This window comes from Solanum tuberosum, unplaced genomic scaffold (assembly GCF_000226075.1).
Source record: "Solanum tuberosum cultivar DM 1-3 516 R44 unplaced genomic scaffold, SolTub_3.0 scf00068, whole genome shotgun sequence".
In the NCBI taxonomy this organism is placed as follows: Eukaryota; Viridiplantae; Streptophyta; class Magnoliopsida; order Solanales; family Solanaceae; genus Solanum; species Solanum tuberosum.
Window position 1 is genome coordinate 1,051,925 of NW_006238994.1, and position 12,528 is coordinate 1,064,452.

At 35.9% G+C, this 12,528-nt stretch overlaps 1 protein-coding gene and 1 pseudogene across 1 annotated transcript in view; one reads left to right on the top strand and one right to left on the bottom strand.

Annotated features, from left to right (window-relative positions):
* LOC102602697 (protein RETICULATA-RELATED 4, chloroplastic) overlaps positions 1–4,437 on the top strand; it is a 4,687-nt gene extending 250 nt beyond the window's left edge. The window contains exons 2-9 of the mRNA XM_006345341.2: positions 16–546; positions 1,164–1,232; positions 1,658–1,789; positions 1,918–1,971; positions 2,067–2,111; positions 3,121–3,260; positions 4,117–4,242; positions 4,328–4,437. Of these exons, the coding sequence (XP_006345403.1) occupies positions 19–546; positions 1,164–1,232; positions 1,658–1,789; positions 1,918–1,971; positions 2,067–2,111; positions 3,121–3,260; positions 4,117–4,242; positions 4,328–4,376 (1,143 nt within the window). The 5' untranslated portion in view covers positions 16–18 and the 3' untranslated portion in view covers positions 4,377–4,437. The remainder of the gene's footprint in view (positions 1–15; positions 547–1,163; positions 1,233–1,657; positions 1,790–1,917; positions 1,972–2,066; positions 2,112–3,120; positions 3,261–4,116; positions 4,243–4,327) is intronic.
* Positions 4,438–4,631: 194 nt separating this feature from the next.
* On the bottom strand, positions 4,632–9,441 carry LOC102579618 (subtilisin-like protease SBT1.7; annotated as a pseudogene).
* Between the last annotated feature and the right edge of the window lie 3,087 nt (positions 9,442–12,528).

Below are 12,528 nucleotides of genomic sequence, written 5' to 3' on the forward strand. Positions count from 1 at the left end.
CACCCCCCCCCCCCCCCAATGGCGGCCATCGCCACCGCCACGGCCACCTCCTACCTCTCTACCACCTCTCTCAGCCGCCACCAATCTTCAACTTTTCGTTTCTCATCCCTCACTTACCCAATCAATTTTTCAACTTTTTCACTTAATGCCCAATTTAATCCTCCTCGTACTTCCTTCCCCATATTCTCCACTCTCAGTAATCACCACGGCGGCGGAAACATCGACGGCGGCGGAGGTGGCGGCGGAGGAAGTGGAGGAGATGGAAGAGGAAAGGATGACGGGAATGCAGGGGAAAGGAACAAGAAAGAAGCAATAATGGCTTTGGCTGAAGCCGAAAGGACATTAGACAGCTTGCCTAAGGACTTGGCTTCCGCAATTGAAGCCGGGAAAATACCTCCGGCCGTCATTCACCGGTTTTTGGAGCTCGAAAAGTCACCGGTGCTCCGGTGGCTGCTCAGCTTTGGTGGATTTAGAGAACGGTTGCTGGCTGATGATCTTTTCTTAACTAAAGTTGCTATAGAGTGTGGCATTGGAATTTTTACTAAGGTTAATTTCTTTGTATTAACATTCTAGCTAGATTCTAGAAGTTAACTTATATGGGATACTGCGTTTGGCTGACGGTATAAATTTATTCAACTTATCCCGCGTACCAAACGACATACATTGGAAGATTTACTCTTCAGCCTTGAAATGAATGGAATAATTATGTTGTAACATTTCCATTCTCCAATGCTAATTAATTGACCTTTTTGAATTGGAGTTACTCGAAATGGAAAAGAAGTTCGAATTAGTAGATCATGTACTATGTCCTAAGGAGAGACTAATATTAGATATTATCAGAAAAATAGGAGATTAAGGGTGAATTTATCGAAAAAGGCAAAAAAGTAAGAGATCTAGTAGTGTAAATGGTTTACGTGAAAAGACATAAAAGTAAATATTAAATGGCCACCATATTCTCATGCAATTTGAGTTATATATTTTATTTCAATTTAGCAGTGGTATATATTTTGTTCTTGTGTGTGTTTCTCCATTTCCATGAATGCTACTGACTTGAAGTGTAATGACTAGTCAGGTTGGGACATTTAACATTTGTAGCAAAACGACCTTTGGTTCGTTACATATAACAGTCATGTGGATAGCTGAATTACGTGTTTATGTTTCAGAGTGCTGCAGAGCTGGAGAAGCGTAGGGAGAATTTCACAAAGGAGCTGGACTTTGTCTGTGCTGATGTGGTACAATTTCTTCCATAAATGGGGCTGAAATATATTTAATACAGTATTGAAGTTGCACCAGTTAAAGCTCTAATCAACATGGTAAAATAATTAAGGGGTGAAGAAAATAAAGCATTTTTATCTAGCTAGAGCTGCAGAACAAGTTTGTTTCACATTTACATATCAATGATGACTATTTTAACACGTCTTAAGCATATTATAAGGTAGTTTGTTGAAGAACAATCAGCTTGTGCTTGACTTCTAACTGAAAGCATTCTGATATGAAATTTAGTACAGTTGGTTGTGGGAACAATTTTGTCCTCAATTTTCTTGGCAATCATGGAAAGCCGTAATTTCTTTTGCTGACACTGCTCTTTGGTGCTGGAGAAGTAAATATTTCCTTATAAATGCTAAACTTGACTCAACGTGACGTGTATTTTACTCAGGTGATGGCCATTGTTGCTGATTTCATGCTGGTTTGGCTCCCAGCTCCTACTGTCGGTCTCCGTCCTTCTCTTGCAATTGGCTCTGGGCCTCTTACTAAACTTTTCTACAACTGCCCGGACAATGCATTTCAGGTTTATGATTAATGAAATTAAAACATCTTTATTTCATAATCTTTGCTCTTCCTTTGGCGGGGTAAGGGATGGCCTTTACTTACCCGATACAAGTAACTGACTGAACTTTGCATTTATCCTGTTCTCAGGTGGTGTTGTCTGGCACTTCCTATTCATTTTTACAGAGACTAGGCGCCATAGTGGTAATATATTTGACAAATTTATAATATGTTTATCATATTTTACTGCAAGTTATATGTATTTACGAAGCTTAATGTACTCATAACTTGTCCTGCAGAGAAATGGGGCCAAACTATTTGCAGTTGGTTCAGGTGCATCTCTGGTAAGTCTGTGAAGAGCTTTTCTTCTTTGTGGACAAGAAAATATTGTGGAACTCACAAGATGTACTCTAATTTTCACTCATTATGCTGTTATCATATTCTTTTTTTTTGGTTTGGTCAACTGTTAGGAATATTTATACCAAGAACTATTTGAGATCTGCTTCCTCTATACCCACTAGTTGAGAAAATGCCAACATTTAAGTGGACCGAAACAACAACAACAACATACCCAATGATATCCCACTAAGGGGAGTATGGGGAGGGTAGAGTGTACGCAGACCTTACCACTAACTCGTGGAGGTAGAGGGACTGTTTCTGAAACTGGCTCTTTATTCATAAAGGCTGTCTTTCACCTATAGTTAGGACCATAATTGAGATTTTTTTAAATCTTTTGTTCAAGTGTTTGATGTCATTTGACTAATTACACTGAGCCTATCTAGCATCTTAATCTTTGTTGAAGTGTTTATTTGATTTTAAGAGGCTTATTCCAGTTTCCTGTTTCATAATTAGGAAAATGGCTACCACCAAGTGCTAATTCATGATATGGGAGAAGTGTAATTTCAAGTAACACTGTTACAGACTTACAGCAGATATTCTATATCTGTCTCTTTCAAGTAGTACATTAAACGATATCATGTGGAATGTCATTGTTTATCTATTCCTTTTTGATACTGTTTTTGAACATAAATGACAAGTCAATATTGTTTTTAGATATTTTATTTCCTCCGAAACTTGTATGTTTATAAATGCCTCTCTCTTTCTCTCCATCTATTTATCTGTATATATGTCTACATATGTGCTCACCAGAGTTTGTCCGCATAATCTTCTCTTTGGGATTATGTGCATGCATTCTTGCATTCTTCTGTTTGTGATCTACTGTACTTCTTCCTTCGTAAATAACTGAGTATTTAGCGCAGTGGTCATTTCTCAACTATTCTGTAGCTTGCTTAGTGTCAGCTAGAGTGCTGTACCTTTGATGTATTTTGTTAATTCATTTTTCCTCATTTCCAGGTTGGTACAGGTGTAACAAACACTTTAATCAACGCACGGAAGGCTATTGATAAAACTTTTGCTGGTGAAGCTGAGAATCTACCAGTTCTGTCTAGCAGTGCTGCCTATGGTGTTTACATGGCATTTTCAAGCAACCTTAGGTATTTCACATTTTCAAGAACTACTGTCATCCAAAATAATGATCAGCTTCTTCCATCTCTTAGTATGGAGAAGTACTAGGAGAAATTTCACTGTTTTTACCCCATCAATACAGCTCAAGATTATTCATCTATAGTACGAAACAACAATTTCTTCTGTTGCTGCCAGTTCTCTTGCCATAAAACAGTTACTTTTTCTAATTGAACATCTTTATCATCTTCTTTCATACATCTACTCTTCCGTTCCACTATCTTCTTATGAGATATCCCTGGTCATTTTACAGATGACCATTTTTTGGATAGAGCTCCTAGATTCACCAGTTCACTATATAAGGCTCATAAGCTAGCTATGCTGTGTTTGCTATAAAGTTAATGTGGCTAAACCTAGTTTAAAAAACTTCTTGAGAAGAACTTGAGTCTGTTTACAATGTCAAGCCTATACAAAGTGTTTTTAGATTTTACAATTATGAGGTTTTGTCATCTTACTGTGTCATAATAGCATTACAGCATATAAAAGGCTGGAATCTCTTTTATTATGGAGGACAGATTGTGAATGATCTATGCAAATTTGCTCCATAACTTGTTGAAATTCATCCATGATATTTTAGTTTGATAATAATGTATGACCTATATGTACCTAGACTTTCCCCTTCCGAATTGTGATGTATTGATAAGTAGTTAGGTCGTAGAAAACCACAGAAGGAAATGAATGCAATGTAGAGTAATCTCTTGAAGCCAAGGAAGAAGCTAGTAACTGCAAAAACATAACCCCCCACCCCCTCGTGAGCTCTATATGTCAAAAAAAATAATGATTGGAAGGCCCATGCCATTTCATTTATATATTTTATTCCTTTATCAGGTATCAAATCCTTGCTGGAGTTATTGAACAACGAATATTGGAGCCCTTGCTACACAAGAACAAGATCATGCTTGGTGCACTGTGCTTCGTTTTTCGAACTGGCAATACCTTTTTGGGATCATTGATGTACAAGTTCTTTCCGCTCTAAGGTTTTTCTCCGGAAGTTTATTCTATCTTCTAATTTTCTAAATTTTTATCCCTCTCTTACCAGGTGGGTGGATTTTGCACGTTGGATTGGAATCCAAAGATCACGAGAATAAGAAGAAACATAGATAATGGTTCCCAGTTTTATGGTACCAAGTATCATTTGTACAATTATTTTTTAAATTCAATTATAACAGTGGTGAGATTTTTTGGCACACTCTTTATCGGTGCTTTATTTTGTTTAATTCAAAAGAAGTATGGCTTCAAAATCTCTTGATTGTGCAAAATTTATACTTGTTGATAACTTGTTCTTTGTATGTACCTATATCCGATAGGAGCCACAATATGATTTATGCTGAAGGTTGATATTGATGAAAATTTCCAAATGCACATAATACAGGAAGCAAATATAAATAGCAAAGCCCTTTGATATTGTTTAAGCATTTTAACTTTGTATATACATGTATCGTACCAAAAGGATTTCAAAGGTAGTCGGGAAAGGGTAGCAAGCTGATCCAGCTATAGTTTTGATTAATTTATATTGGTTTAGTTGAGTTATGATGAGAATTAGAAAATTATATGTTGTTCTGAGTTAAATGGTAGACAACCTTTCCTTTGATAAGTTATGTTGTTCAAAACTACGATGATTCCCCGGTAGCTATTTAAAGCATCAGTCAGTTCTATTATATAAGCTGAAATGGAACCAGGACATATTTAGAGCTTGAGCTAATCTTTGGACAAAACAACACTGATCCCATGAAAGACATTTTCAAAAGAACAGTGGAGCTTTGGAGCAGGATTTCCAATTAGTGAAGTTGCGCTAAAATCTCGATGGGATAAATGGTGGAGGAATACTGATGATGGTGACTACCAAATATTTTAGACAAAGGGATCATCAAACTGGTAAGCAGTAATCACATGCTTTTAAGTGCTTCTATAATTTTTTCTTGTTCAAAGAAGGAAGCTTTCAGATATTTATGTTCTTTATGCTTATTTATTGTTGATAGGGAAAATTTGTCATCTAATCTTTTTCTATTAGGCAGATTATCGATCACATGCTTTTAACTGCTGCTATGATGTTTTCTTGTTCGAAAAAAAAGTAGCTGCAAGATATTTCATGTTCTTTATGTTTATCTGTTGTTGATAGGGAAAATGAATTGTCTAATCTTTTTCTATTAGGCAGACTATTGATCACAAAAGCTAAAATTTAGTCTATTTATCTAAATTGCTCTTTCCTTTTCTCCCATAGAAATAGTTGATATATGGTGATTCCTGCTGAAAGGATAGCTATCCAAAAGCTGAATGACCTCAGGTAACTTTCAATTTACTCGTCTAAAGATTTCTTTGCACATAGATCAAAAGGTTTGCTTATGCGCTAATGCCTATACTACCAAGGAATTTCTTGGTGAAAGACTTCCATATGCATAACTTATATTCTTTGGTTAGACTGAGGAAAAATTCTGATCAATATGTGCTAACGCTCATATTAGTCCATCTGCCTAAGCCTTTGTGCGGACAGATACCCAGTAACTATGCTATAGTGGGAGGTAGCCAGTGGAAGGACACCACCGTCATCATAAAAAGAAATGACACCCACATTACTCAGAACCAAATTCCTGGTGAAAGACTTTCCCAGGCTGCACATATCCTATTTTTAGGAGGATTTGAGAACCAACATTTGATACCTTGTTTCGGGTTCGACACAATCCGTTCTTTCATAGCCACTGTCTAGGGTTTTCTTACAACTAGTCAATTTAGAAGTTTCAGCTGTACTACTTATGAATAATTTAATACAGTCAACACTAAACGGTTCTCCCTAGTCCCTAGATGTCAACTAGTGGATGTACTAGTGTGGACATCTCTATTCGAGTCCGGACTTCATTTCAATATGGAAACCTGATGTACAGTACTACAATTGAAGTGTATCTGGCAGTTCTATTTTTTTTCCTTCAGCTGTTCTAAAACATTCCATGCCTATAAGAAGCTTGATTATCATAAGGAATTCATCAGCATTCAGCAATCAAGTATTGAATTCCAGCAAACCAGTTTGTAAAGGAATTGCCCTATCTGTATTCTTGAAACTGCTCTAATTTAAAAAGACCTCTTTGGTGGTGGCACTTTTCTTTGGCTTAAAAACAAACAACTAGTAATGAGTACTTACCACCCCATAATACATTATAGGCACAAGTCATGCTCTTATGTTTTGGCAAAATATTATATTTCAACAATAACTTCAAAGTACGCATGCTTTACCGGCAGGTATCCAGCTATTTCAGATGGAATCCTTTTCACAGTTACAAACTTAGAAAATGCAAGAGAGCTTCACTACCAAGTCTCTAACTCTGGAGCTATTACAATAGGACTTGCCCTATCTGTATTCTTGAAACTGCTCTAATTTAAAAAGACCTCTTTGGTGGTGGCACTTTTCTTTGGCTTAAAAACAAACAACTAGTAATGAGTACTTACCACCCCACAATACATTATAGGCACAAGTCATGCTCTTATGTTTTGGCAAAATATTATATTTCAACAATAACTTCAAAGTACGCATGCTTTACCGGCAGGTATCCAGCTATTTCAGATGGAATCCTTTTCACAGTTACAAACTTAGAAATTGCAAAAGACCTTCACTACCAGGTCTCTATCTCTGGAGATATTACAATAGGACTCCGTACTGTATGATTTCTATTCTCTTCCACCCATGTGATTGAACCAGATTGGACTTCTTGTTGTGCATCGTCTTTGTAGCGAATGGTCAAACTGTAGCTCAGCTTCTGATTTTTCTTCCTAAAAACCAATGTTTGCGGTGACACAGAAACCTTTGAATTCCTTGGTGCTTTCACTTTCACCCTATACTTAGCTGCAGCACTCCCAACATTTGTCACAGTCCTCCTGAATTTCTGCTCCAAAAAAGTGAAGTTTCCTTCTGGGCTAAAAAATGCAATAAATGATGGGTAATTGATATCCGAGGATGGATTTGAGCAGTTGTGATTAGCTGATGATCTTGCAATTGTTTTGAACTGCTCTTCTGTGAAATTCAAAGAACAAAGAAGATTAACATAATCTTGTGGAGTGGTATCATATATAAGGCCTGGATCAAGAGCCCGGTTAGGATCAACATGTCCAGCTCCCATATCTAGTGATGTAGCAGGTTTGTTATCCTCAGATTTTCTTATTGGTTTTTGAGTATTATCCAAAGGGTTAGCGGTGGTCATCATGGCGGAACGAATAGCTGAAGGACTCCATTCAGGATGTGCACCTTTAACCAATGCAGCTATTCCAGCAATGTGAGGAGCAGCCATGGAAGTGCCTGATTCAAGAAGGTAATCAGTTGCCAATTCTATATTGGTACCAATTGTCGCTGCCATAGTATTAGATGGCCAGGCGGCTAGAATTAACACTCCTGGTGCTAATATGTCTGGCTTTGATACTCTCAGATAGCTTCAAGAAGGGCCTCTAGCTGAGGATGCAGAAACAACTGGAGCAGGCTTTGAGTCCAAATGCGTCTCCAGGAAACTAATGCTGGCCTTGGGTTCAGTATTAGTTGAAACATAACTGAGAACCTGTTTCCCTTCCTTGGGGGTTATAACAACTCCAGGATTTGGAAATTCAGTGGACCTTAATACTGCTGGATCATTGGAAATAAAGATGGCTGCTCCTAGTCTAGCCTCTGCAACAGATCTCATTTGGCTAGCGACTTCTTCTGCATCAGCGCTCTTCCGACAAATGATGATGCTACGTCCAGCATCCGGTACTTGAGCTAATAATTCAGCTGAATCACAAGCAGACACTGTCTTGTTGTAAATTACAGGCCAATCATCAATAATAGCTCTCGCTGGAAACAAGCTCCATCCCCTTATCTTTAGACCATTTCCCAGGGTCAGAGTCCCTGAAAACCAACGGTCAGTATGACCTGACGCCACTGTGAAGATCCATGGTACTCCGTTGTTTAAACTTCCCATACCAGGACCAAGGTTTCCTGCTGATGCAGAAACCAACACGCCCTTGGCCATGGCACCAAAAGCAGCTATTGCAATAGTATCTTCATATAAAGGAATAAAGCGCCAGCCATAAGAAATGCATATCATGTCAACACCATCTGCAACCGCTTGGTCCATAGCTGCAATCAAATCAGAAGCGACATTCCCTTCATCAAAGCTGAATTTATACACAGCAAGCCTAGCTCGCGGTGCAACCCCTTTTGCTGTTCCCGGAGCATATCCGAAATATGATGCTCCTTTTACAAAATTACCAGCAGCAATGGAGGCAACATGGGTGCCATGACCTCCAGTGTCCCTTGCAGAATTCATGGAAATGTTCACATCAGGATTACTAGCCAATAGCCCTTTATTGAAGTAATTGGCCCCAATGAGTTTCTTGTTACACAATGAAGTATTAAACTCCATGCCTGGCCTACAAATTCCCTTCCATTTTTTGGGTATCTCAGGCATCCCATCATCTCTGAAACTGGCAGATTCCGGCCAGACACCAGAGTCAAGAACACCAATGACCACATCTTGGCCAAAACCAGAAGCTGGCCACAGACCAGAGGAAGGATTGAGCTTAAGATACTCGGAGGTGTGTGTCGTGTGAGCTTCAACAGACCTATCTTTATAAGCTGAAATGAAGCCGGTAGACTTCTTGAGAGCTTCTAGCTCATCTTTAGATAAAACAGCACTGAAGCCATGAAATACATTGTCATAAGAATATAGAAGCTTTGGAACAGGATGGTGGCTATTAAGTAAAGCAGGATTCACAATCTTGATTGATTCAATTGTAGAAGAATGCCAGTGATGGTGACTAGCAAACATGTTAGGCATTAAAGACTTGTCCAAATGGACAATATAAGTAGATCTCTCTGCTATGACTACTAAACAAAAGAAATGAGCAAAAAGAAACCATGATAACAAGAGAAGAGGTGGGAAGCTAGGCATTGCCATTGTTATTTATGTAATTTGTCTCTACCAAGTATAGATGAGCCTCCTATTTATAATACAAAGACACCATTGGCCTATGGGCATTTTCTTCAAGTAGATAATATAATTTGAGCACATGGTGCATTGGTCCTTTTCAATATAATATTCTGTCAAAGGATAAAAGTACCTTTGAAATTTGAGCTATTAGCCAATGGCAAGTCTTTTTTTAGTATCAATTGGTGCAAATTGCAAATATATAACAAGCACATTGCCAACAACTTTGTACCTTTTGTTTTATTAAGCAGACATATTGCATACTTTTATCCATCCTTCTTTTTAAAAATGTTATATTATTGTTCTCTCTTTTTTCCAGGCTTTACTTTATTCTTATTTTTCCCTTTCTTTGAATATGCATGGTTGTAAAGGTTTTTGGTGCTACTATGAGGATGATTTAACAAAGACTTTTGGTAAGGCCTCCTCATTATAAAAGTAATACTCCCTCCGTTTTACTTAATTTGATTTGTATATATGTTTCATTTTACTTGTTCATTTTAGCAAATTAATAGTTATCAAATTTAGAGTTTCAAAACATGATTAATAAGGTTAATTTAGTAAAAAGTTTTCTTAACGAATGTGTCAGATCAGGATCGAGTAATATAAAAGGGAGAGAGTAATAACAAGACCTTAGTGAATTTTGTAAGAAAAATAAGACCTTCGTGAAGACTCATGTGGTGGCTTATCTTGTAGTATATATTTGTCTATGAAGTATATAACTAAAGGAAAGTATTATTATTTTTTTACTCCTCAAAAATAGAACTAGACTATAGCAAGACCCTCAAATTGTTAATTTTATATTTAGAGACAAAGACCCTAGATTCGCGTCTGTTAAATCATTTCCCTTTTAACAATTATGGAAAAGCAACCACATTCTCAATAATACTTTTAATTGCATTATGCAAACACATTATCAGTGGCAAATGGGCGGGTTGGGTCAAATTTGGACGGGTTGAAATTGGGTCAACATAAAATGGGTAATAATTCAACCCGCTCATATTTGGTATGGATAAAAATGGACTGGCTAACAAATGGATTGGGTAAAATACTAGTTTACCCATATAAAATGTTGAAAATGCTTCATTTAGTTTTGTTGTGTCATATAAGGCAAAAAAAAAATCCTAACTTTTCAATATAAAATAAATTTATGTAATAACAAGGGGAAAATATTTTTAATTTAAGTTCAAATTAAATGAATAGTTGCATTTTAGGACTAAAACATGCTTAATGCAATTTAAGGCTTAAGCAATGTCAATACTAATACATGATTTGTTTATTTTACACTATTATTTATCATTCAATATAAAATTAAACAAATACAAAAATATAATTATAATTAACAAAAGAAATGTACATTTAAAATATATATTTTTGGAGGGCCAAAGACTTCACCTTTTCAATTAGAGAGAAAAATAATTAGCTCTATAGAAGAACATAAAAAGGAAGAGAAGTACAATTTTTTAGTGATTATCATGAATTTTGAGTGAATAAAAGTTAGGAGTTTAACCCAATTTGGCTAATCCATATTTTACCCATAGTTTACCCATATTTTTATGGATTGAATATGGATATCAACCCATATTTTACGCATGTAAAAAATCACTCACTCAACCCATTAAAATATGGACGAATTGGGCGAGTTACCAAAATATGAGCTCATTTTGCCGGCACTAAAACACATGAATATTGTCAGTCATTTTTCTTTAAATTACATATAAAATATTCCTCAAATCATAGTGTTCTGCCTTTAAATTCTTTTGATGAAGATAATTTAATCACAAGTGCATCGGATCCTTTTTTATTTTGGTACTTATATTTTTTGTTTTTATATTTTCAAGTGAATAATAACCTTACAATTATCGGAGTAAGGTAAGGTAAGGGCCAATAAAAAGAGGGGTTGTGAAGGAGAAGTAGGAAAAAAGTCGAGTGTGCATGCTTATATTTCTCCAATAGATAACTATTTTTTATTGTACGAAAGAAAATATATGATGAAATTTGAACCGTAACACCTATAATGTGGAAAGGGAGAGTACTCATCAATTGAGGTTGACCTTTAAATCTCTTCTTTAAAAGTTGGAAAGGGAAAGAGGATGATAGGCCTCCAATTACAAACTGGAAGGGAGAGAGCTCACCAACTGTGTGGCTCCAAATTGGGTTGATTATGTGATTGGGATATATTGTCTCATATGGACCAGAAAATAGTCTTGACTTTTTCTTTCAAGTTTTGTTGTGGATTGATGATCTTTAATTTTTATCCTTAAATTAGTGATCTTTTTAACTTTTGTCCATATCGCTTATTTAATGAAATATATGGATCAAAGTATCTTTAATTATGACCTAATTTTGGAGATTTTTTGTCTTATTCGACATAAGTTGTATGTTATCTAATTCGTAAGGCATAAGTTTAGAGAACTTTTGTCTTGAGGCATAACTTTGTGGGTTTTAAGGCTGAACTTATTCCTCTATTAACATAAATTCCGTAGAAACTAAGTTATGTCTTGTAAGTCATAACTCATAAGTTATGAACTTCTTAAGATATAACATTCTAAAACTAAACTCATGTCTTTATGTGTAAATTTTATAAGAACTAAGTATGTTTTATAAGGCCTTACTTATGAATTATGAATTGAACTTATGCTTCGTTCTTTAGGAATTAGAGACATAAATTGTTTTACGATACAAATATTTTATTTATTTATTTCGATGTTAAGAGTATTTTCGACCACTTTTTTGTTATTGTAAGTGAGGAAGGACAAAAATTATCCAAAAAAATTAAAGACCACCCCATAGGGACATGCGTATGACCCTTTTCTATAGTAGTAGTAAAGTTAGAGCTGTCAATATGGGCTAGCCCACCCCATCCGGGCTAACCCATACAGGCTTTGACATTTTACGGGCCAGGCCAGGCTAGCCCATTTTTGGTGTGGGCCAGAAAACGGTCGGCCCAACCCACAAGTACGTGGGCTACAGGCTTGCCGGGCCAGCCCACTTTTTAAAAAGTTATATATTTTTTTATAATTATTAAATTAAATTATAAATTATAATTTAAAAATATTATCATAAATATCGACAAAACAATATTACATGGTGTTAATGTTACTACTTGTTAATCAAATCCACAAATAAAATTATCTTTATAATATTTATTAAGTTTTTTTTCAAGTAAAAGTATAAATATCTAAATAGAAATATTAACCTAACTGTTTTGCAATGATCACAATAAAACACAAAAAATATGACAATATTCCAACCACAAAAATGTAAAAAATAAACTCCTTAAAAAATCATGAAACTTATG